This window comes from Myotis davidii, unplaced genomic scaffold, assembly GCF_000327345.1.
Source record: "Myotis davidii unplaced genomic scaffold, ASM32734v1 scaffold279, whole genome shotgun sequence".
NCBI lineage: Eukaryota > Metazoa > Chordata > Mammalia > Chiroptera > Vespertilionidae > Myotis > Myotis davidii.
Genome location: NW_006291009.1, coordinates 1,402,901 through 1,429,783, shown reverse-complemented (window position 1 = coordinate 1,429,783; position 26,883 = coordinate 1,402,901). Strand labels below are relative to the sequence as shown.

General features: G+C 39.4%; 1 protein-coding gene across 1 annotated transcript in view; it reads left to right on the top strand.

Annotated features, from left to right (window-relative positions):
* The window catches only part of KIF13A (kinesin family member 13A), a 112,170-nt gene that overhangs the window by 60,891 nt on the left and 24,396 nt on the right, over positions 1-26,883 (top strand). Inside the window, 11 exon segments of the mRNA XM_015564138.1 lie at positions 5,930-6,016; positions 6,115-6,281; positions 12,668-12,878; positions 14,454-14,616; positions 15,664-15,804; positions 16,580-16,729; positions 19,257-19,418; positions 19,947-20,120; positions 22,337-22,488; positions 23,472-23,604; positions 23,783-23,929. Coding sequence (XP_015419624.1) covers positions 5,930-6,016; positions 6,115-6,281; positions 12,668-12,878; positions 14,454-14,616; positions 15,664-15,804; positions 16,580-16,729; positions 19,257-19,418; positions 19,947-20,120; positions 22,337-22,488; positions 23,472-23,604; positions 23,783-23,929 — 1,687 coding nt within the window.

Sequence of the window (26,883 nt, the reverse complement as noted above, 5' to 3'; positions counted from 1 at the left end):
GGGTGACTGAAGCTCCCAACCTGTCCTTTTTTCCTTTTTTTTTTTTTTCATTCTGGGCCAGCTTTAGCTCTGAGGCTTGGCTCCAGCTATGAGACTTCCGCTGCTGAAAGCAGGTTTCTGGCCTTTGTTTACCTTCTGTATTTGAAACAATGTTTCGGTCCTGCTGGCTGAAGCAGGGGGTTTTGTTTAGCTTCTATTTTTGTAACATAGTTGCTTAGAGTGCAGCTGAGAAGCAGGCAAGGCAGGCAGGGAAGCTTGGCTTCCTCCGTCACTGAAGCAAGCAAGCCTCCCTGTTCAGGTCAGCTGCCTGGCTGCCGGCCACCATCTTGGTTGGCAGTTAATTTGCATATCTCACTGATTAGCCGATGGGAAGGGTAGCGGCCGTACGGCTAATTACCATGTTTCTCTTTTAATAGATAGGATAGGTAATCTATAATAATAAAAGCATAATATGCTAATTAGACCAGACATTCTTCTGGACGACCTTCCAAACGAAGCTGGGGCTACAAGGGAAGCCTGGGTCTCGGGTGCCTGCCGGTGGCTGGAGGGAAGCCCGAATCCCGGGTGCCAGAAGGAAGCCGGTGCCAGCAGCCTGGGGAAGGCAGGCCTACTCGTGCACGAATTTCATGCATTGAGCCTTTAGTTAACAAATAAAATGATATATATGTACAATGTGCAACATGATGGTTTATTCATATTCTCTTCAAACACTGTATCTAAAAAATGATTTTATCAGCAAATTATTTTACCCAGTTTTAATTCCAATTTCATGTCTTTTTATCCTATTCTTCTTTTTCCTCCCACCCTGCCCAATCTCTTCCCTTCCTGGAACCTCAGGGTAGCAGTTCACTCATTCAGCATGCTCCAGGATCTGTGCTGGGAATGCCCAACTATAGGAATCCAAAGCCTGGTGGAAGAGAATGTATAGAAACAATATTTCATAGGAAGCAATTATTATATAGGAAGATAATGCTTTTTCTAAAGTGATCTTTATAATCTGCAAATCTGATCACTGCAGAAGTGTGGGGTGTTTGTAGGACTGGAAGTGTGGGGAGGTCAGGGTATTTATAATGTTGCTATGGGTACACAGCAAGTGGCAGTAAAGGTGAAGAACAAAATGTATTTGAGAATTATTTGAAAGTCAACAAGTTTCAGTGATCTGCTTGGGGACAGAGTGGGAACTCAGTGAAGGAAAAGGAAAATCAACAAAGATTACAGGATTTTATCTTGGGAGACCAGATAAACATAAACAGTGGTGCCACTAAACCAAAATAAAAAATACAAGAGGAGAAATCCATTTGGAGGATGATAGGTCTGAGTGGTAATGAGTTCAGTTTGGGATACTTTGAAGTGTCATTGGGATGACGACATGGAGACATCCAGTAGGACATTGGATTTAGGGCTGTAGAGCTAATAAAGTTAGAAAATTTGGGCATTATCAGTATAGCCTCTCGAGATTGTGTAATGTGAGAATTAAACCAATGTTTTGGGAGTGGTCTGAGGATAGTCCTTGGTGGAGGCTGAGAAAGGGAGTCAATAGAGGTAACAGCAGGATACAGTCTTCAGAGCTAAGGGAAGAGAACATTTAAGGAAGAAGAGGTCAAAGTAGAAGCTAGAAAGACTCTATTGGATGTGGCAATTAGGAAGACACTAGCAACCTTGGGGTATTTAGGTTCCATGTAGTTCTGGGTATGGAAGGAACAATGCAAAGAAAAGAGAATAGTAGGTAAGGACGTGAGTCAAGAGCCTTGTTGTGAAGATGGAAATAGGAATGAGGACATACTGAGAGGGACAGGGGGTTAAGGGACTGTCATTTCTTCAAACCTATTTTCAGGTCCACTGATTCTCTCTATAGTTCTTTCTTACCTGCTGCTTAATCTATTCTATTAAGTTCTTTATTTAGTGTCTTTGTTTTTCATTTGTACAACTTTTGGAGATCCATTTTCAAATATGTTCTCTATTGATATTCTTGTTTTTGATCCATTGTATGCCGTTAATGATTTTCACATATTTTATTGTCTTTGATAATTTTGTTCTTTGAAGTTGTTGGGGCCTCAATCTGTTATATCTGCTGAGAAGTTGGCTTCCTAAAGCAGTTTGTGATTTCTTAAATTCATTCATCTTCAGCAGTTTATCTGTAGGAGTATCATGGCTGGGTGAGGGTACATAAATTCCTGCGAAGAGGTTTAGTATTTGCTTTTTCCAAGCATATGTCCACCTAGAAATTACTTTTTATGCTAATTTCTTGGCTTAGGTACACTTCTAAACCAATTAGTTCCCTTAACTTTTTCTTTTTTATATTATTGTAATAAGAGCATATTATAAATGGCAAAGTGATATATGTGTGTTCAGGGGCACCCATGTGTGTGCATGCGTGTGTGTGTGCATGCATGTGAGTATATGCCTAGACAGGATCCTCTAAAGATTATCACAAAAGTTAGCAAAATGTGAGGCAAAGCCTATTGTCTGCCCCTCTCATTTACTCTGGAACTGTTCCTAGTTTCATTCTAGAATAACACCGCCCAGTAGAACTTTCTGAGATAATGGGAAGATTCTATAACTGTTAAGACCACTTTGGTGACCACTAGTGACATGGTGCTCTTGAGCATTGAAATAGGGCTAGTGAGAATGAGGAACTGAACTTTTTAAATTATAATTCTGAGTTTAAAATAATAAAGTGCACAGAATGACACATTTCTAGTATTGACCATACTACTATTTCTAGAATTTCTGAAGGAATTTAGATACCTTAGGAAACTATATTTTCTGTAAAAAGTGACTAATGAGCCCTGGCCTTTTTTCTCAGTGGTTAGAGCATTGGCCCGCAGATCAAAGGGTCTGGGGTTTGATTCCCAGACAAAGGCACATACCTCGGTTGCAGGTTCTGTCCCTGGCCCCAATCGGGGCAAGTGTGAGAGGCATCCAGTTGATGTGTCTCTCTCACATTGATGTTTCTCTCTCTCCCTCTCTCTCTCTCTTTTTTTCTCTCTCTCCCCCCTTTCGCTCCCCCTTCCTTCCATTCTTTTTCTAAAGATCAATGGAAAAAATATAGTCAGGTGAGGATTTAAAAAAAAATGACTAATGAATTTTTGTTTTTTAGGTAGAAAAGTATGCCATAAAACTTTCAAAAAAAAAACTTGTTATCACCATTTGGCAAAAATGTGTACATGTATATGTATATATGTGTAGACATACATATATATTCTTATCTCATTTTCCAGTTTTGCAGATGAATAAATTAGTCCATAATCCCAAATATATGGGACACAAGCTTTTGAAGCTTGAGTTACAATGATGAGAGTCAATTGGTTAATAAGAATAGAAGGAACCACACCCGGCCGGCATGACTCAGTGGTTGAACATCGACCTATGAACCAGGAGGTCATGGTTAAATTCCCAGTCAGGGCACATGCCTGGGTTGCCAGCTCAGTCCCCAGTGTGGGGCATGCAGGAGGCAGCCAATCAATGATTCTCTCTCATCATTGATGTTTCTGTCTCTCTCACCCTCTCCCTACCTCTCTGAAAAAAAAATTTTTTAAAAGGAATTGAGGGAACATGTTAGTGTAAAATATGCACACCAAGGTTTTATCATGTTTGTGTATGACAGGTTACAAAAATTTAAGACAGTATTTCCAGAGTATTTTTATAAATAAAAACCTAGCCACTTGAATTTAAATGTTACTTCAGAGGAGTTATTATTTCCATATGTGAGTTGACTTCTTCCATAACTCTGCTTTAGAGTCCTATAAGTATTAGGAGCCAGGTAATGATATAGGAGAAAAATAATTTATTGAAAAATTAAAACTCAAAATTATATTCATTATTTTTCTCTACCAAACGTCACCTGACAGTTTTTAGTACATTAAATTTTAATTAATTAATTATCCCCCTTATTTTTTGTCTTGTGTTCATATACCAGCAAAGTGTCTCTTTTTGTTTGTTTGTTTATTTTGTATGTAGTCATCTTTATTATACTTCATAAACATATTAGAAATGGGTCTTTAATTAAAAGACATCCCGATCCTCATGGGCTTCTGCTTTCTGTTCATTCAGCTGTGCAGTTAGAAAATCAACTTCGAGGATGGAAAAGGCCAAGTATTTTAGTTTTAATTTTTTTGCCCCCTAGATCCAAGGACCATGCTGTCTTAGTAGACCTGCCCATGTTCATTCCCTTCTGTAATTCCTTATAAGTTTTAATGAAACATTCTATTAGTCTGCCAGTTAATACAGATCTGGGACTATGACTGAGAATTTGCACTTCTGTCCTCCTGTTCCCTTGTTTATGCCAAAGGACAGTTACTTACTTACCTTCCAAAAATAGTTATCATCACTTTACCAACTCTCTCTGTCACATGGAGGACCCTGAAAGCATTGTCAGCTGCCAAAAAGTACAGTGAGGCTCCTCTTCTTTCCCCAAATCAAGTTATTCGGAATCTTGACTGAAGGCAGACACCATGAATGTAGAGCAAAGGTCTTCCTGTAAAAGCCAAAATCTCTTTCTCAGGAAACATTTATGAAAAGACCAGGTTTTCAGGATTAAAAATTCTGGAGGACTTTTCCTTTTCCCATAAAAAATGTCACAGTGACTATTTTTTAACCGTGTGAAAGGATCAGTTGATAAGATCTAACATGAAAGCTTTTCCAGTGGGTTATGCAGGCTGCTGACATCATAGCCCCTTGATAGTAAGCTGTAATTGAGTTGCAATGTCAGAAAAGCTGCCACTGCTGAAAGATCACCTATGAAGGTCCACAGGGCCAAGTGACCTATTCAAAGTTTGTTTTAGACAAGTCAGAGATGCACAGGCCAACACAGACGCATTTATAGCAGGAGTGGGGAACCAACGGCCGTTTGGATATTTATAACCTCATTCGCAGGCCATACAAAATTGTCAACTTGAAAATTAGCTTGTTATATTTGGTCAAGCATTTAATTAACTCACCCCTAATGCCTTGGTAGGGACAGACCAAATGATTTTGAGGGCCTTCCATGACCCTGGACCGAACAGAATTGCCCCTCCCCACTCCCAATTGTTAGTTTTGCTTTACAAGATGTTTGGTTACTATTTTGGATTTAAACATGGTATTCTTTTTATGGTTTCCTTGTTTTTATTATGGAAAATTTTAAAGATATGAAAGTGAAAAGCATGGTATAACGCACCCCATATATCCATAATCCAGCTTCAAAATGACAATTTTGTTTTATTTACATGTCCTCCACATCTCTTCCTTCCTCCCCTCCGGGTTATTTTAAAGCAAATCGAGATGTTATATCTTTGCATTCATAAATATCTCAGCTTGTGTCTCTAAAATGTGAATATTCTTGCCCTAGCTGGTTTGGCTCAGTGGATAGAGCATTGCCTGCGGACTGAAAGGTCCCAGGTTCAGTTCCAATCAAGGGCACATGCCCAGATTACAGGCTTGATCCCCAGTAGGGAGCATGCAGGAGGCAGCCAATCAATGATTCTCTCTCATCATTGATGTTTCTCTCTCTCTCTCCCTCTCCCTTCCTCTCTGAAATCAATAAAAATATTTTTTAAAAATAAATAAAATATGAATATTCTTAAACATCACTTTAATACCATTACACCTAAAGTAAGTAACAGTAATTTCTTACTAACCATTATATATTCAGTCAGTATTCAGATTTCCCCATAAATGTTCTTTTTCAGATGTTTTTTGAAATCAGGATCCAAATAAGAGTCAACCATTGTCATTGGTTATTGTGTGTCTTCGATCTCTTTTAGCCCATGGATACTTCCCCTCACACCTCCCCCCCTTTTTTTCTTGCATTTAATTTGTTGAAGATGCCTAGTTGTTGGTCCTAGACTTTCCTGTTATCAGCAAGTCTCCCCAGTATTCTCTTTAGCTACTGGGGCTGGGTTTTGTGCTCTTTACCATTCAGCTGACGCTTTCCCTGGTGTTCCTTCAGGTCCTGTGTAAATGGCACCCTCGTGTGCAACACCACCCAGCTGTGGCACGGTGATAGAATCCTGTGGGGAAATAACCACTTTTTTAGGTAACATCTTTGTGTTCACTGATATTTTCGTATACATTTTTTTCTGGTATCTGAGTGCAAAGCAAGTTGATTCTCTCTAATGGTGAAAAACCCCACAGAATTAATTTACCGAAGAGGAAACGGCGAGATTGGTTGAAAGACTTCGAAAAAGAAACAGGCCCTCCAGAGCATGACCTGGATGCAGCCAGTGAAGCTTCTTCGGAACCAGACTATAACTATGAATTTGCACAGATGGAGGTTATCATGAAAACACTGAATAGTAACGGTAAGGCCTCACTTCAGAGTTCTTTGTCTTGGGCAGGTCCTTATCTCACAGCATTCAATGAGGGATAAGTATGTATAAAGTTATTGTGCCATCCTGAACACTTAGGCACAGCAAATTGCTAATTCCTTAAAAAGGCCATAAGTGAGGGGCTAATGAAAGTATTCCAGGACCTCATCGGCTCCCTCAGGTGTAACCAGGAAGAGGGTGGGATCTTTTTGAGACCTCTTGTTTCCAAGCCAGTTGTGGTAAGATTTCCATGGTCCTAGAGTACTGAGTGACTGTGATGAATTTCTAATTAAATTTCCCCTTGTTGAGCCTGTAATTTTCTGAGTCCTTCAGAGCATGAAAATCACCAGGAGAGTACTAATCCTGGAATGTCAAATAGAGTCTGATGGAGAGATAAAAGTCACAACACTTTACTATAAACTCAATTGGAAATGATACCTCCAAAGAGACTTATTTTTAAATGATGGCTAAAACAAAAGCCTTTATGGGCTCTTTGCTTGACCTACGCTCAGCCTGTCTCAGATCTTTAAGGAAGAGAGTCTCCTTAAAGCATTATTTCTAGTTCCCTCCTTCCAGAAGTTTTTCAATGACTATATTAAGGTTCTTCCTATCTGTGTGTAAAAGAAAGTTCTTTACCTCCTTTCTTCTTCTGTGCTCATACACACTTTTGTGAGTTCAGTAAAATACACACCAGATTTTCCCCTTGCTTGCTATTTTATAAATCTACTCCTTTCTTTTCCCATCTCCCAGTCTTCCAGTCACCACACTTAGTACCTGGGACAGGGGTGGGCAAACTTTTTGACTCGAGGGCCACAATGGGTTCTTAAACTGGACCAGAGGGCCGGAACAAAAGCATGGATGGAGTGTTTGTGTGAACTAATATAAATTCAAAGTAAACATCATTACATAAAAGGGTACGGTCTCTTTTTTTTTTTAGTTTTATTTATTTCAAATGGGCTGGATCCGGCCCACGGGCCGTAGTTTGCCCACGGCTCACCTGGGAACTAGATGCAGAACAGGGAAGTTCTCTTACTACCAGGCACAGACTGCATTTCTAAGACCAGGACTACTTTGCAGGGATATAGTTGAGGCTACATTCAGGAGCACCTGAGCAAGTTGGTTTCTGGACTTTGTCCAACCTCATTTTCCCATTCTTCTGTTCTTTGGATACTTGAGGATCTCTAATTTGAATGAAGAAGGGACCTCAGGAGCCCCGAGAGCCCTATGACGGGTAACCTCTATCTGACAAGATACTTAAAGAGTATTGTGGTTTTCACAGTCAAGCTTCCTCCTTAAATATTTATTTTCTCACTCTACTCTGAATAAGCCTATCTGGGGAGAATTTAAATATGGCTAGTGAATTGTTGGTCAGATCTCTGGCATTTCAAATTGGAGATTCTGTTGAAAGAATAAAGATTTTTATCTTTGGCTTTAGTTCGGTAGCTCAGTTGGATAGAGCGTCATCCCAATATGCCAGGGTTGTGGGTTCGATCCCCAGTCAGGGCACATGCAAGAAGCAACCAATGAATGCATGTATAAATGGAATAACAAATCAGTGTTTTTCTCTCTCTCCTCTCTAAAATCAATAAATAAAAATTTTTAAAAATATTTTTATTTATCTCCATGGATTTTCAGCCTCAAGGACCCCTCTTTTTAATTATAAAAATAGGTAAAATGAAGTAAAGGCCAGATTGAGAAACAGCACAATGTAGCAACAGCAAAAAAGGAAGGGGAAAGATAACTTCATTACTAAAGTTTGATAATTTCTCCTTTTAAACATTGTTAATTACAGTTAGGGATTAAATTAACTCTTGGAGCTTTTGACACTGCAGCACAGGGTGGACCATAGCTACAAATCACTCTTCAGTCCACTCTGCCACTTACTCACAAGGTGGGAGAATTCCAGACATTCAGGCATGGGGATCACATTGACAGATCGTTTAACAACCTGTGTGAGCAACAGGCCTCCCTGGAATGATTTTTAGAGGCCTAGAGGAACATGGGGTGTGACAGGGGGCTATAGCTCCAAACTCCAGGTGGAGGAACTCCCATTCTGTAATTCGAGGAGGTTGCAGAAATCTAGATGTCTCAATCCTGTAATTCTGTGGAGCATCAATCGAATTCTGTATCATCCCATATCACAGGTCTCTAATTTAATCTAATTGGTACCTTCTTGTCGTATGCATAGTGAACCCCTGAATAACCAATGAGTATTTAGTCAGCATTCATCAATTCCTTCAATCCTCGGCCAAACCAATTAGTCATCAGTGGCCTGGCTCATGGCATTAACATGAGTTACTCATTTGTATCCCAGATCTGGCCTTGCTCTCCAGTGTTGATTTTGTCTGTTTAAAAGTAATGTTTCCCCACCCCTCCCCATGGATTACCCAATTTCATTGGTGAATGGGCTTCCCTGTGAGGCACACAGATGTGCTCTGGTGCAAGTACTGAAATGCGGGCGGCTGGACAGTGTTGACGCGATGCACCTCTGCTGCCAGGTGGCTTCCCGATGATAAGCCTGTCTGCCTGGTGGTCGTCCCCTTGGTGGTCCTATTTGAAGATTCTCTTCCCTCTCCTGTGGTTTCAGACGAAGCTGCTCCACAAACACTGGGATAAAGGTTTTAACTGATTGGCATTAGCATGAGGGAGCGTGACGGGGTTTTGGCGGTGCTGCTGAGCGATGCTTGTGCTCCATGCTTTGGCAAAAGCTAACGTGATTGGGAAGCTGACCTTTTCTGCCTGCCAGCGGTACTCTGTTTCTTGATTAAGGGATATTCCCTTTTTAATTAAGACTCCTGCCTCCCCATGTTCCAGCTCCACTACTTTTCCCATGGTTAAAATCTGGTAGCTATTCTTTCCCTCTTATCCAACAACACAAGTGTTACTGGCATTATTGCTCCTGTTGCTGATGGTTTCATTACTCTTGACAGCTCAGCAATCAGAACATCTTATTTCTATATACACATTTACCTGCATTATCCCAGTAACAGACTAGAATAATGTCTTTTCGAGTCACTAGGGGATATAATGATGGAAACTCAATTCATTCTAATTAAGAGGAAGAGCAAATCTAGTATCTGTAGACAATAATGCTTTCTTCCTAAGGGTTCAAAATTAGGAATCAGACACCCATCTGATTTCACAGAGTGGATGGTAGGTCTAAAGAGCAATTAAGGGGTGGTGAAGGGTCATATAGCCCACTTATTCCATCAAGGATTAAAAGGGTTTTTTCCCCAAAGGGATTTATTTCCCTTCAATTTAGTGCCTTGAGCCTCCTGGTGTGAATGAATCTTAATTCTCTTTATCACTTAAATGCCCTCCAACTACCACCACCTTCACCACCACTCTCTCTTTTCCATCTTGGGACAGACAAGTAAGTTTGAGTTCATTTCATTTCATAGTTACATACCAGGGAAACAATAAACTAATGAAGAAGGGAAGTGCTCTGCCCAAAATCACTGTGGTCCTTTTTCTTTTCCTAAAATACCAACCTTTTGGTATCTTGGCCTTAGGCGCCAGGCTCACTGAGTTTTAAAACAGCTCATTCAATAGGAAGAAAGTGATAGGGGGAATTAAAACTGTGGACAATCTCTTGGTAGTTGATGGGTCATTTGAGAATAAACCAAATACTCTTTGGCTTCGGTCCTAGGCTATCTTATAGAGTCAGATGGACTTGCTGATTAGGGTGATCTATTTTTTTAAAAATATGGGTACTGATAAAGGCTTGAAATTGGTTAATTAATTTGAAAAGAAAATGTTATCAGATATATGTAAGAGAAAGGTGTTTCCAGACATGTGTTAGGATCAGAAGTTTAAAAAGAATACCCCCAGCCGCTGTACCTCTACCAGGGCTGTGTGGCATGGCCAGACCCAGAGTCCCAGGCAGGGCTCACCTGGCCAGCTGTAGTGGGGCAAGCGCAGGGGAGGGATGCTTTGGGTGGCTTCGTCCTCCGTATCTGCACATTGATTTGTGGCCACTGACAAAGCCTGGTGAGTGCTGGGGGTGTCGGTCATGGCAGCTACTAAAGCAGTTTAAACAGCCTCAGTCACAGGCCTCTGTGTGGTGGGGAGCCTTGGGGCAAAATCCCTCTGCTTCAGTCATTTAGGATCATGTGCATTTCTACACATCACGGACCAACAAGTAGAAATAAAGATGAAGTATCTTATTCAGTGTCTTTTAGCAAAAACCCTAGCATATAATTTTATACAATGGTGTGTTTTCCAGTTTTCTCTCTCTAGAAAAGATTCGCAAACACCAAGTTGGACTCTTGAAAATAAGGCTGTGCATAAATGTAAATGGATAATGAGGACCTTGTTCTGTACTTTTTAAACTTAAAATCTAAATAGAGCAATAAAATATACTATTTGAGAAATATTTTTTTTAATTCTAAGAGAACTTTCCTTCTCTAGCCCTTACAGTGTCCCTCAAAAAAAAAAATGCATATTATTCACATTTTTTGGATGTTTTAGGTTATGTTAGTTCTAATGCTTTGGGGTACATATATTTTTACTCTATAGGAAATGTCCACTTAGAGTGTGCCTTTCTGTAGGGTCTTTTTTTTTTTTAACTCTATGTCAGGACTCTATAAAGAAAACCATTCTGCTTTGAAAAAAAATGCTGAATTTGAGAATTTTATATTAGCAAAGATATAAATTTTTTTAAAATACAGGGTAGGGCAAAAGGTTTATAATTATGAGTACGTGAAACACAGGATTTATTCTTGCATTAATAGCTATTGTTGTATTTTTTTGTATGAATAATTATAAGCCTACTTTTGCCCCATCCTGTATTCTTTAAGAGAGTACTAATTCTGAGCAAAGCATTGGAGGTGAGAAGACTACACTAATTTATTATTAAGTTTTTGTCTACCCCAGCCAGTTAGCTTTGGTCTAAGGTCAGATTCAAGCTTAGGTCAGCTACTTACCTTTCTGAGCCCCAATCTCCTCATCTTTAAAGTGGAAATGATACCACTCTTAGGTTTTTTGCAAAGCTTTCATGAGATGATGCACGCATAGGGTATATCCCTGTACTTGAGATAAAGCCAATAGCTAATAAATCATTATTGTCATTGCAGTTGTTATTTGTATTAAAACAACTTAATACACTGTGCATATTGTGATGTTTTAATTGCTTTCTACTTTTGGTTTTGTATGATTTAACCTTATTTTTTTCATCTAATATGCTCTTTTTGTTCTTAATGCTCATGTAGAAAATTAGTACAACTTACACATTTATTTCCCAAATTGTTAAGGACCATCTGGAAAAGTAGCTATCATCAGGTATTTTACAAAATCTTAATTTCAGACTCTTATTTTGGAAGTTAAACTGAGAGTCAATATGTAGAAATACAACACAAATAGCACTGAGTAACAGGCAAGTGTGTTCATGTACAAGGAGGAAGTTAATCCCCAGGCTAGTCTGAGAGTATGGGCACATCTCATCTAGGTCCCCTGTACTGCAGTGAAATATTTATGTGATGGTGGTTTTCCAGAAGGCTTAACATACTGTTTCCCTACCACCTACTTACTTAGAGATGCCAGTAGCATTCTTTTTTGTATATGTTGTCAGTGCCTTAATCTTTCTCCATGGCTTTGAGTTCATTAGTCGTTACCAAGTGAATGTCCTTCCTCAGCCAGTGAACTCCTCAGGACCAAGTCTTACCTACATCGCAGCCACCTCTAGTCATAGAATGGCCCCTCTGAGCATGCCTGTCAGTATCTCTATGCCGTTCACCCACGTGCACATTTCTGAGCTCTAGATCTGCAACAGTAAAAAAAAAAAAAACACACAAAAATAGCCTTTTATTTTTGTAAGTGAATTACCCTCTTAGTTATTAGCACCTGAGAAATTGCCCGACCCTATACTCAATCAATATTTTGCTATGCTCTATAAATTTTGTTCCTCTCACATTAGAGAAATTCAGGAGTAGAGTGATTTGTGGTTAAAATCAGAAATATAAACCCTTTGTCATGTACCAAAACTGAATGCTAAATGGGCATAAAAATTCACTACCATAACAGTCAAATCTTGTGTGGCTGTCTATGCCCTTGTCCTCACTTTCATGACGTTTTTTCCCAATGTATAGGACACCATCCCCTTCTCCGCTTCTCTCTGCTTATAGTAGGTTAATGACCTAACAATAGGATGAGCTCATCAAATTGAAGAAAGTAACATGTTTACATATAGGAAATTTATCTAACATGTTAGTGTAAAGGAAACAGAGGGTTCCATCTGACAGGGCCGCTCAGGCCTCTCTCAGAAGCACAAGGAAAGGCCAGATTCTGGGGGAGGAAGCGTATGGTTCTTGCTGAAGCAGCACAGGCAGGCACCTGTCGTAGCCACCACTGAAGACACCTTGCCTTGTCCCTTGGCTCACCAGACCCAGTTCAAAACGTGGTGCAGGTCCTGGAGAAACAATACCTGGAAGAGAAGCGGAGTGCACTTGAGGAGCAGCGGCTCATGTATGAGCGGGAGCTGGAGCAGCTCCGCCAGCAGCTCTCCCCGGAGAGGCAGCCCCAGAGCAGCGGCCCCGACCGCCTGGCCTACAGCCAGACAGCTCAGCAGAAGGTGACCCAGTGGGCCGAGGAGAGGTAAGAATGGAACCCGGTCAGCCAGAGTCGAGGCTCAGGGCCGTGGGGCTTTGGGGGAGGATTGTGAGACATGTAAAGGGGGACAGACCTGGCACAGAGGGAGATCTTAGTCCCACATCTGGGTTGTTAGCAATTGGCTTTCCTTCCCAAGGATACTGTCCATCCTAGTATGTTTGTAGTTAGTTGTTAAAGACACACCACCACCCCCTCACCTGCAATAAAAATGGTCCCAAGTTTGAAGACTTAGACAGGTATTAAAATGGAGGTAGAAATGTTCACTCCATTTGAATAATTCTTAGCATAAAAGCCTTTCTTCTTATTTTTTATTTCTCTTACTTCAGATTCTATGTAAATATAATTTAGTGTTAAGAAGTCTCTTGAATGTGAATTTTTTAAATTATGACTTTAAAACATTTACCTTAGCCAAAAAGCTGAGAAGCAATGACTTTAAACCATTTCTTTCAGAACTGAGGTAGCCCTAGCCAGTTTGACTCAGTGAATAGAGCATTGGCCTGTGGACTCAAGGGTCCCAGGTTCAATTCCAGTCAAGGGCACATGCCCCGGTTGCAGGCTTGATCCCCAGTAGGGGGTGTGCAGGAGGCAGCCAATCAATGATTCTCCCTCATTGATGTTTCTAACTCTCTCCTCCCTCTCCCTTCAATAAAATTTTTTTTTTTTTTAAACTGAGGTAGTAGTGGAAGAAATGGTAGTGATAACAACAATAAGAGCAATAAACTATAGCTAACTTCTGTGTTCTTACCACATCTAAACATGGTCTAATTTTATTTAATGCTCCTAACAGCTCTATACCATAGGAATTATTATCTCTGTCTTGTAGATCAAGGAATCAGTTTAAATATTCTTTTTTTTTATATTTTATTGATTTTTTACAGAGAGGAAGGGAGAGAGATAGAGTTAGAAACATCGATCAGCTGCCTCCTGCACACCTCCTACTGGGGATGTGCCCGCAACCCAGGTACATGCCCATGACCGAAATCGAACCTGGGACCTTCCAGTCCGCAGGCCAATGCTCTATCCACTGAGCCAAACCAGTTTTGGCCAGTTTAAATATTCTATCTCAATCACCCATCTAGTAAATGAGAAGTCCAGAATTTGAAAAAGCCAGGTGTGTCTGTAGACCCATTAATAAACTCCCTTTGTTATAATAATAATTAATAGGACTAAAGCAGCATCGGACAGTTACTGATCATTTATCATGTGCCAGTCACTAAGTGCTTTACCTATATTTATCTAATCTTCACATCTGCTGCTGTATTTTACCATTTTCACTCCCCATCTCATACATGAGGAAACTGAGGCAGGGAGGTTAAATGACTTGCCAGTCATTTAGCTAGTAAGTTGGGCCAATGAGATAAAAGGCAGAGCAATCTGACCTCAGATGTCCTACTCTCACTCTTGCAGTCACGCTGCATCTCTCTCTAGCAAAGAGGTGATTAACTTGAGCCACATCCAAGGAAGATGACCCCTGGGAGGAGACAAGGGGACTCACTTAGAAAGCGATTGCCGTTTCCTTTGCTTTTCCATTTTCTCATGTCCTTTTCTGCCGCACCACAGGGATGAACTCTTCCGTCAGAGCCTGGCAAAACTGCGCGAGCAGCTAGTTAAGGCTAACACCTTGGTGAGGGAGGCAAACTTCTTAGCCGAGGAAATGAGCAAACTCACTGACTACCAGGTGACTCTGCAGATCCCTGCTACAAACCTCAGTGCCAATAGAAAGGTGAGAATGAGAGCAAGGTGTGCATTAGTGAATCCTGTAAGATGGACTGTAAACCTGACCTCCAAGATAACCTCCCCAAGGAGATCTGCAAGTGAGCCAGAGTTTTCGTTCTTCTTGAAACTTCTGCTACAGACCTTCACTTGTATATATGCCCTTAGATATGTTATGATCAGAATATGAGAATTGGGGTGGCCTGAAGGGATTGCTAATTTAAATGCTTTCTTTAAAACTAGAAATATGTATAAGTAATCCCACCTGCTTGTCTCTTTTGTATAAATGCTCCCTTCTGAAATGAGGGTTAGGTTTATGTTTTGTTGCAGTATCAGTTTCAGAATTAATTCTATAAGAAAGGAAGACTGGTATGCTAACTGTCTTTACATTCACAGAGCACTCTGCAACCATTTGGATGTTTCCCATCAGTTCAACTTGAAAATTTTTCTCTTTAAGGAGAACTTTGAAAAAGAATAGTTTTTCATCCATTCATTGTCAAGCCAGAAATGAGCGAGGGAGTGTCTCATCAGTCTTCTGGGTTGTGGTCATTTGACCAAGTTCTTCTCCTTTGAGAAATGTGTCCTCAGTCCATGGTCCTAGAATTGAACTTAAAGCGTAAACATGCTTTTTGTATAAGGATGCTTATCGTAGTGTCCTTTATAATAGCAAAAATGTGAGACAGCCATAATATTGAACAGTAGAATAGTCAAATAAGTAGTCCATCCAGATAATGGATAGCTGTGCTACCTATAAATTCATGTTTATGAAAAATTGTGGACACAAGAAGATGACAATAACATGAAAATTGAGAGAATTGGAATAGGAAATTTGTATTTTGTTTGGTTCTGCTTTTGATAAAAATTAAGTGTGTGCCTTGATATACATAAAAGATGGAAAATAAACCAAAGTATTCTGTAGGTGGTAGAATTTCATCTTTGGTATATATTATATTTCTTAAAGTTGCTACTTTGCAATAATGTGTATTGCTTTAACAATCCAAACAGTTATAACAAGTTTGTTTTGTTTGTTTTGCTTTTGCTTTCCTTCGTTCTGCAGAGAGGAGCAATAGTGAGTGAGCCAGCTATTCAAGTGAGGAGGAAAGGGAAAGGCACGCAAGTTTGGACCATTGAGAAGCTGGAGAATAGATTAATTGATATGAGAGACCTTTATCAAGAATGGAAGGAAAAAGTTCCCGAGGTAAAAAAGATAAAATGTAAAGGAGAATTGGTCATGTTAGAAGCAGAGAGTATAAATGATTTAATTGTCAGAACACAGACACGCACACTCATGTGCACACACCTGACAGTCATCGTAGTGGTGCTCTGGACATTTAGATTAAAAAAGTAAAGTAAAAGTGATCTTGAAAGGAATGCTAAGTTGGATCAGTAACATAACATGTGGTCCCTACACAGATAGAACCAAATGAAGAGAACACAGTGCATTCTTACTTGGCTGCATTTTTTACTACCTTTTAAGTGAAATAAAGTGCTGCGTTAAGTGAATTTGTGCTGCTGCGTCAGTGTTGTGAGAAGTCAGCTGGATGGAGTCTGTGCAGATTTTATATTCATTAGCATATGTTCATGCTCCCTGAGCTGTGATCATGGCTGGGTAGATTACTGTGAATAATTTTAGAGAGCGTAATTTCAGTTTTGGGGCATTATTAATCAAAACAATTCGGTGAAGGAAATGAGGCAAAGCATGGGGAGTGAAATGAAGCAGGCTGCAAGTGGGGTGTGATAGGGAAGATGAGGCAATAACTGAAGAAGGATCCTCTACACAGATATCACTTAGTTCCCCAACTCACAATGTGCTAATTTTGTTTTTTTTATGTGATGTGATTCTAATTTCACTTTTTAAATTTGTTAGAATAAATGCTTTTTAAAAAATTGTTAATGCTAGTTTTAAATCATTTTATTTCATTTTGATGTGTTATTTCTTTCTCTGCTGCCTACTTGCCTCTCCTATCATTCAGGCAAAGAGACTTTATGGGAAACGAGGTGACCCCTTCTATGAAGCCCAAGAGAATCACAACCTCATCGGTGTGGCTAATGTGTTTTTGGAGTGTCTCTATTGTGATGTGAAACTTCAGTATGCAGTCCCTATCATTAGCCAGCAGGGGGAGGTAAGGACAAGCCAGCGTCAGAGAAAATGATGGTGGTTCAAGGTTTTTTTTGTTGTGTTTTTTTTTTTTTCTATTTAAGTTCTTGAGGTTGATTCAGAAACTAGGCAAAAGAGTCACAATCCTCATTCTTTTTTCTCTACTAATATCAATAGAAACTATCAACCTTAAGTCATGGTTTTAAGAATAACACATTTTATATTTTTGTTTCGTAAGTTTTTTGTTTTCATCAAATTACAAATCTTTGGAAACCAGATTCTGCTCTGTACCCTGCATTCATTTCTTTTAATCTCTTACCTCTGTGATACTCTAGTTCCCCCCTGGCCTCTAAGTGGTCTTTACAAGATTTGAAACCCAAAATATTCAAAGGAAACAAGCTTCATTATCCCATTGTTACCCCCTTTTATTATTTTTTAATTTTTGGTTAATCCTCACCCAAAGATATTTTTTCCATTGACTTTTAGAGTGAGTGGGAAAGGTGGGGAGGGCAGAGAGAGAGATCGATCAGTTCCCTCCTGCACACACCCTGACCTGGACCCTTGACCGGGAATCGAATCCGGACCCTTTGGTCCTCAGTCTGGCGCTTTAACCACAGAGAAAATCCAGCCAGGATTGTTACCCCCTTTTAAACTCTCATATATCAGTTATTTAGATATATGGCCTTATGTAGGCCTAAGACATTTCAGAAAATGTTCAAGTTCAGATTTTTTTATTTTTTCCATTCCATCAACTGATGTTTTAAATTTAACCATATCCTTATTTCCTAGTTTGTCCTTCAATAACATGCAAGGTTATTTTTTGTGATATTTAGAGCAGGCTTAGTTAGAATAGGATGTCATTCTGCCTAAAGCAAACATAGAAAATCAACCCTAGATTCCCAGTTGTGGTGTGCAAATTAATAGCCTACCTTCTACATTTCGTAACACCCCCTAACCCCCTCAATCCCCCATGAACATTCTGCTTTGGAAGACCAGTGGGCTGGAGTTGTTTGTTCTCATGTTAAAAATGGGCACAACTCCTGTGGCAAAGGGATCCAATGGCTAAGTCAGGGCTCTTAAGCTAGGGTCCATGGAGGGCTTTAAAGTTCTAGGAATCCCCTGAAATTATATTTAAAATGTATTAGATTCTCCCTAACTGGTTTGGCTCAGTGGATAGAGCTTCGGCCTGTGGACTGAAGGGTCCCAGGTTCGATTCCGGTCAAGGACATGTACCTTGGTTGCGAGCACATCCCCAGCAGGGGGTGTGCAGGAGGCAGCTGATCGATGTTCTATCTCATCGATGTTTCTAATTCTCTATCCCTCTCCGTTCTTCTCTGTAAAAAATCAATAAAATGTATTTTTTTTAAAATGTATTAGGTTCTCAAAAAGCATTGAAAAAAGCTTAAATCACTATCTTCTAATTTCTCTTATTCACTCCCTCCCCCTTACTACTTCCTCATATTTGTCTGCCTTGCCAAATACCATCAGCCACTATCTCCCAGGTCCCTGGCACCAGTGCACATTGCTGTGGAAGTTGGGTCTGAGCTACGTTTAAAAATAAGCTCACTATTTAAGATGGCAGTGGCTCGGCCAGAACATGTGTTAACCTTCACAACTGCAGTGATTACAACCTTACACTGTTGTATAAAAGATAACTTGGCCAATTACAACTCTGGGAATGCAAATTTCAACAATTTTGATTTGTTTCTCTGCAACAACTTTAAGAGAGATACTATTAAACTAGCACCGATTCTGAGAACCCCCAGGATAGTGAGGATATTTTAAGCCCATTTTTTGAAAAAAAAAAAACATTTTAAAGGAACTGTTTTCATCTAACTCCCTGGCTCTGTGTGTGCTGTTTCTCTTGGAGTAGGTCTCACTCCTCAGCTCCGTGGGAGTGACAGCCCATTCTCTACTCCCAGGAGAATAGAAACTCCCTGAGCCCAGTGACCATGTCTGTTTGTTTCACTATTGTCAATACAACACTTGGTGCAGTTCCTGGCACGGTGTCAGTTCTTGGCAAATAGTTGTTGAGGTGATAAATTTATTCCATAACAACCGGTACATCATCTCTGTTGTAGCAGCTAGTCTACACTGTTGTTATTGGGCTTTTACTTCTCTGTCTTTCCCCACTTGACTAAGTGCCCTGACAGCAGAGTCTGCATCTTTATTTTGTATTCCCAAGAGGCCAGGTATTTGATAGCATGAGTAAGTGAACTAATATATATACACATGGAAAATAGGTGATTCCAGGTAGAATATGATAGTAGTCTTTAAGCTGTGTGTTGGCTATCCTGTACAAGAAGGGTAAGAATGAAGATGACTCCAGAAGGCAAGTTACAGGCAGATAAATTTGGCTCAGAGTCAGGCAGGATGATTGGAGGGACAAGCGTGGAAAGGACTGGCCCCGGGAGTGCTGAGCTGCTCCTTGCTGGAGATGGCCGAGTGATAGCTGTGCAGCTGCTCATCCGGATATTGTAGAATGCTTTCTGTCTCCGTCTGTGTTGTCCACAATGCCTTTTAACCCCACGTCCTCTGGTCCCCTGACCCAGGTTGCAGGGCGTCTCCACGTGGAAGTGATGCGCGTCACAGGGGCTGTCCCGGAGCGCGTGGTGGAAGATGACTCCTCAGAGAACTCCAGTGAGAGTGGGAGTCTTGAAGTCGTAGACAGCAGTGGGGAAGTCATTCACCGAGTCAAAAAACTGACATGCCGGGTGAGAGGACAGTGATGGGAGGCTCAGAAAAATGACTTCTTAATTTAAAACAATTTTATAGAAAATTTTATGAGTTTTTCCCAGAGCATAGTAGAAGTTAAACTTTCTGGCAATAAATACAATGATGAACAGTCCTTTTTCCAGAAGTATAGCATGCTTTCTGATGACCTGTGTGTGGTATTTCAAAGGGCTGTGTATTTGGCATGCAAGGAGTGTATGTTGTTTGTTGAAGCATACTTTTCTAGTAAAGGTTTTATCTATATCAGAAACTCAATTACTAAGAAAATTTTAGAGTATTGTATGTATTCGTTGCCAAGTTTATATGCTGGTTACAGAACTACGGTACAGATTTCATTACAGATAGAACCCTAATGAAGTGGTGCCAAATATTTTCAGATGTCAGGTGGATGACTGATTATATCATCGCTTAATCTTAAATTTGGGGAAGTTGAAATAAGAAAAGAATGCATAGTTTAATGTTTTCTTTATGGAAGTTATAGTTGCATTTTAAAAAATATGTCTCTTCAGGTAAAAATTAAAGAAGCAACTGGGCTGCCCTTAAACCTCTCGAATTTTGTCTTCTGTCAATACACATTCTGGGACCAGTGTGAGTCCACAGTGGCTGCCCCAGTAGTGGACCCGGAGGTGCCTTCCCCACAGTCCAAGGATGCCCAGTATAGTGTGACCTTCTCTCATTGTAAGGTATGAAATGAGTTATGTGGGAGGCAACAAATCTGGGTGTAGTTTAAAAGGCTACTTGTACTTTAGAAATTTTCCCCATAAGAATGTTTTATAGACTTAATATGTTTATTAGGCTTTATAACCTCAAAGTGTTCTTCAATATAATTTCAAAAAATTTAAAAGTATTTAAAATAAAATCTGAAAAACCTATACTCGATATCATACTCCCCAGAGGTGTGATGACCAATGACAGTTTGCTACATATTTTGATAAACTATTTTCTGTATTCCACAACATTTATATGTGTGATAAACATATGCTCACACAGATGAATGGGCATAGATACACACTCTTAATGTCATGCACACAACTTCTTAAAACACTTTTTTACAAAAATGTGATTATATTATACATATTGCAAAATTATATCTTGTTACTTTGATATATGTGGACATCTTACCATGTAAGTTGCTGTAGATATTTTCATTCTTTTGAATATAGTATAGAATTCTAAGCACAGCATTCTAATGTATCATATGAGGGGTTTTTTTTTCTTCCTTGAGTTTTTTTGTTTTTGTTTTTTTTAATCAGTATGTCTTTTATTTTATTTTATTTTAATACTAGAGGCCGATGCATGAAATTCATGTAAGGGACTCGGCCCTCGCAGCCTCGGCTTTGTCCAGAAGGTTGTTTGGCTGTCCAGTCTAATTAGCATATCATGCTTTTATTATTATATATGTTTTTATTGATTTTCCAGTGAGGAAAGGAGAGAGATAGTTAGAAACATCCATGAGAGAGAAACATTGATCAGCTGCCTCCTGCACGCCCCCTGCTGGGGATCAAGCCCCCAACCAAGGCACATGCACCTGACCAGACTAGAACCCAGGACCCTTCAGTCCAGGAGGCCGACGCTCTATCCACTGAGCCAAACCAATTAGGGCTACCATATGAGTTTTAAAAGAAAATATAAAATGGGAAAAGCAAATTTGGGGGGAATATTGCATAGACCTACTTTGGAACATTAGCTGCCCTTCTGGTTTTCACATTGGAATGCCAATAAGTCATTTTTGACAGACAGACTCTATTTTCTGTGTAAATTTTGTTTTTCCTTGGATAATCCTTAATAGGTACTCAAGACCTTTTATTTATTTTTTTGTAAATTGTCCCTATTCCTTTTAGTTCTACAATTAGAAAACAAATCCATATCACCACCTATAAAATTTCACATATGTAAAGCCTATCAAGTCATTCTTTTTCTGAAAATAACCCACATTTATTACCTGTTCTCACCCATCTGTTTCTCAAATTTTTCATTAATCATTTTTATTTCTGTATTCCCCATGTTTCTTTGGATCTACAAAGCTGCTATTTAGCAGGATTATACAATCTGAATTTCAAGGTCATTCTAGTTAACAGCTGGTTTATTAGTAAATACTGGTCTCAGGGCCCCTGGAATCAATCATTATGTGCCCTTGGGGTTTATTTTATCTTTAAAGTATGTAGATTGTACTAATTGGTCATTAAGTTTATTTTTCTTCTAAAATGCTTGCTCTTTCTCTAAGGGAAATGAATAAGAAGGTAACTAGTGTGAGGTTGGATCAGCTCTTGCCAGAAGTTAGTAACAGAATTGTTTTCACCCAGGATTCCTCTGAGCTGCGAATGGAAAGAAAATTGGCTTTGTTCCCTATTACTCAGTCAGTTAGGATTCGTTTCCTCACAGTCATATGTTTGTGTTTTAAATGAGGAGTTGGGATGAGAGAGGAGCAAGAGCTCAGAATCATGACAATGATCATGTAAAATTACATTTTGTTATTCATCTTCTACACCGTAAGCAAGGAGCAATCAAATGTTCCTTTTTTGATGTGCTTACTGGTCTGTGCCAGCTGAACGTCAGAGTGACTGGGGAGCTATAAATGATGAACCGGGACTGAGGGAACGTAGATTCAGCTCTGTAACTAACAAGCAGTATGACGTGGAACAAGTAGCATTCTTCATTGTCTTCATTTATAAAAGAAAGGGGTGGGGTTAAATTGCCTCATAATATCACTTTTAGATTTTGTATTATTTTTTCTTGATGGTGTTCTATAAAACAGTAGAGATAGTTTTTAAGATTGGGATCGAGTTAACATACTAGTACTCCAAAGTGAATGTATATACAGTTAAAAGGTAAGAAGAAAAATGTCAGTTTTCTTTATGTATAATTTTTATTGCTCTGTCTTTCCTCCTGCTTACTCCAGGACTATGTGGTGAACGTAACCGAGGAATTCCTGGAGTTCATTTCAGATGGAGCGCTGGCGATTGAAGTGTGGGGCCACCGGTGTGCTGGAAATGGTAGCTCCATCTGGGAGGTGGATTCTCTTCATGCTAAGACAAGAACGCTGCATGACAGGTTCGTACTTTCCTGTGAGCTTCAGACACAGGGCCAAGAGTAGCACTTGCACAATAGTTAAGAAAACGGATTCTCTGAGCCTGTTTCCTCATTTGTGAAATGAGAATGATCAAAGGAACTACTGGGCAACAAAGAAATTCAATGGGGAAAGGAAAATCTTTTCAACAAACAAGACTGAAAAATTGTATATCAATATGGGGGGAAAATACTTCGATTTTTACTTCACAACATACACAAAACTACATCACTGTAAATATAAAACTGTAAAGCTTATAGAAGAAAACAGGAGAATATCTTCTTGTAAAGTTAATCATTTGCCTGTTCTGTGACCCAACAATGCGACTCCTCGGTATTTACCCAAAAATATGAAAACAAGCAGACTTGTACACACAAGTGTTTATGGCAACTCTATAATATCCTAAACTGCCAATAATCCAAGTGTCCTTTAATGTGAGAATAGATAAACAAGTTGTAGTAGTAGTCATATAATAGAATAGTACTCAGAAATTTAAAAAAGACTATTGCTATCCATTTAACTGAATCTCAAAAACATGCAGAACCAAATAAGACAGACCTAAAAGAGTATATACTACTAAACGATTCCATTTATATGAAGATCTAGAAAAGGCAAAACTAATCTATGAGCTTACATGGCTGCTGCAGGGAGGGGTGGTTGTATGGTGAATGGAAAGGGGCAAGAGCAACTTTCTGAGGTTAACGGTGGGATAACTTACACAGATGTATGCATTTGTCAAAGCGCATCAAACTCTGTGCTTGAGATCTGGCATTTCACTGAATGTAAGTTATACCTCAATAAACTATAAAGAAGGTACACCAAAAGGTTTTGAGAGTTAATAGAAAATAGTGTACGCAACATCTATAGCATAGTGCCTAACACATAGTAAGTGGTCAGTGAACGGTGGCTTATTCCTAATAGAGTCCCTGGGCAATGAGAGTGTTGTATGTTGGAATGCGTTCTGCAGGTGGAATGAAGTGACTCGCAGAATAGAAATGTGGATCTCCATATTAGAACTGAACGAGTTAGGGGAATATGCTGCAGTGGAGCTTCACCAGGCGAAAGACGTCAACACTGGAGGCATCTTTCAGCTCAGACAGGTACTAAGGTTGTTTATGTCTCATGGTTTCTTTGTCCCACGCTAGCACACAGTCCCTGGAATTTTTGCATCATTTGACTCTCTGTTCCCTAATTTGTTTCCCTTCCCCCTTCACTCCCCATTCCCATTCCCGGCACCCATTTCCACATCACTCCCTCATGGCACCCTCACCTCTACAGGGTCATTCCCGGAGAGTGCAAGTCACAGTAAAACCTGTACAGCATTCAGGGACACTGCCTCTTATGGTTGAAGCCATCCTGTCAGTATCTATTGGCTGTGTGACTGCCCGGTCCACCAAGCTCCAAAGAGGGCTGGACAGTTACCAGGTAAGACCAACAGGTTTGAAACAGTATTTAACGAAGATTAATTAATGCAGAATTAAGGAAGTTCATGATTTGTGATGGAGACACCTATTTGGGAATACAACAGAATTCCTTGCCTTAACGATCTATTTGTCCCAACCCTCATATTTCCATCCATTGCCCTTTTTCTAGATTTAAAACACAATATTGGCTTAGTGTTGATTAATAATTACTTTATTTATAAATATACATTTTAATGCTACAGTATTCATTTACTTTAGGCAGGTTTTATTTTACATTTGGTCCAAATTATGTTGGATAGTTGGCATTGCTGCCCGGCCTGATCCACTTTTATTAACATAAAATTGCCCCCATACACTGGCATAAATAATCAGTTCTTTAAAAGCTTTATTTAAAAAAAAAAATTAAAAGTTGTCCTGATCATTTTTGTCTGTTAATTCTCCACTTGCTAAATCTTGTGTTTTCATTTTTAAAAATTAAAAGATAAAAACCTCTAGGAATTGACCTTCATATTACCGGAGTGCTCCTTGAAAATAAACTTTAAGATTAGGAAATGGTCCCCAGTGGCCCAAAGGAAGGCAGTGCCTCCCCAAGTCCCCAGTTTATTCTCAGGTATGAATTAGGGACTGGGAGAATCGACCATTATGGTGGGGCTCCCTTGCTGTCACCTGAGAGGGAGCACTGTCCCTGACATGAGCGGGAGGGGACACTTCTCTGTGGAGTCTGGGCGTAAGCCCAGTCCATCCCAAGAATGATTCACCTTCATCTCTTTCCTTTTGGTTTCATGGCATTCAGGCAAAGACTTTTCTGGAAGCTAAAAAGAACATTCTTGGACTCACGGGCCTTAAGAAAAGAATAGCTTTGTTAAACACTGCTTTCCTATCTCAGGCCAGAGTTCCCAAGACCTGGGGGAGAGTAGGAGTAAAACTCTGGGGACAGTCTTTTCCACAAGACCTTTCCTTGTGTGTGGAGGAGGAAATTGGACTGTCTGTATTCCCATCCCAGTTCAGTCCCTCACGTGGCTGTCAACTTTGAGGTGGCCTCGGGGCCTCGTAGAAACCATTAGAGTAGGGAGACCTGTGTGCTCAAGTCTAATTTGGCCTTCCTGCGTAGTGACCTTGACTGGGTAATTTTTAAAAGTTCCCTTTTTCTCTTCAAAATGATGAGGTAGACTTATTAATTCTCTGAGCTCCCTTTCTGCAGTAAAATTTTGTGACTTAACAAGTTTCTGATCTTAACAAAACTTTGAATCTGTGTGTCCTAAACTGTGACCTACAGAATATGGAATATCAACTGACTAAATGCCCCATTCTAGGATTATTATAAGGATTGCTTATTTGCACTTTGTAAAACAGCTATACCTCTTGAGTTAAAACTGATTTTTGTCAAGATTTAAGCTCTCAAATATCAGGCTTTCTCCAATACTAAATGTTGTTTTTTTTAAAGAGCCTAGTAGCTCAGGCCAATCCAGAATATGTTGGTGTCACAACAGTTATCCATCATAGAAGCTCAGGCTACTTTTCAGTATTTCCTATATCTAAAAAATAATGATAAATGATTCATTAATATGGGGAGTTAATTCAAGAAAACTTATTTCAGTATTTGGCTTGCATTTAATGAATTACTTACACAAATGATAATGGTGATTGCCAAATTAAAACAAAGTGTATTTTTTAAGTCTAGACAGAGAATAATTTTAACTGTATTTTTAAAACACTTTTAAGTAGCAGTATATTTTAAAATATACTTAGGTGTGAGGATAATGTAATTATGTTTTTAAACTTGAAAAAAAAACAGTTTGTCTTTTTTATGACTAGACCACTATTTTAATACTAACCTTCCAGTAACCATAGAAAAAAAATGAAAGTTATTACATGACCCAGTATTCATTTTGAATAGAACCTGCCTTCACATGAATGAATATTCTCTACAAATGGGAATTTCATTATTCTTATAAAAATAAGAATAAGGAAAATTGTCTCAACTAAAACTCTTTCATTTTCAACACTGTGATTTTATTTTGACAAATGTTTTTGCCAAAAATTGTTATTTTATATTACTATAAACAGTTCTGTGAGTTCAATACAGTTCTGATTTTTCTCAGCTGTTTGGTATGGAGGGTGATATACACAATAGTGAATAATGATAGATCCGTATATTTAAAATAGTGGCCTTTGCTTTTATTGCAGTAGTCTGGTGCAGAGCCTTGAATGTAGATAGATTTAGGTTCCCCAGTGAGCCATCACTGTGATGATTTCCTCAGAGAGAGTGGTGTGGTCAGGTGGGAGACTACAAGCCTGCCCCTACCATTATGTGTGTGATTTTTGGATTAAATCACTTCATCCTCTGGGTCTTAGTTGCCTCTTGGCTAAAACTCAAAGGCCAAGCCATGGAATCTCTAAAGTCCTTTCTCTGTCATTCTGTGTTTCTAAACCTACTCTAAATCTCAAATAGCTCACCCACAAATACACAGCAACTATTTGCATAACAATGCAGTAAGGCAGGTAGTCCCATCTAAGAGAGTTCTTGTTTTTAAATGATTCCTTTCTTTGTTATTTTTTAATGTTTTTTTAAATTATTTTTAGAGAGGAAGGGATAGGGATAGAGAGATAGAAACATCAGTGAGAAACATCATCAGTTGGCTGCCTCCTGCTCGCCCCCTGCTGGGTTGGAGCCCGCAACCCCAGGCATATGCCCTGACTGGGAATCGAACCAGTGACCTCTTGGTTCATGGGTCAACACTCAACCACTGAGCCACATCAGTGGGGCTCCTTTCTTTTTTTTTTAAACTTAAATTTATTAAGTAATTATAGACAAGTTAATTAAATCTACTAAATCTTTTTGAGTTTCAATTAAATGTTTTATGATGCTGATGTGTGTGCTGTCCATTGTAATGTGTGTGTTAAGCTTAAAGAATTATTTAAGTGTGCTGTTTGAGAAACAAAATGCATGTCCTT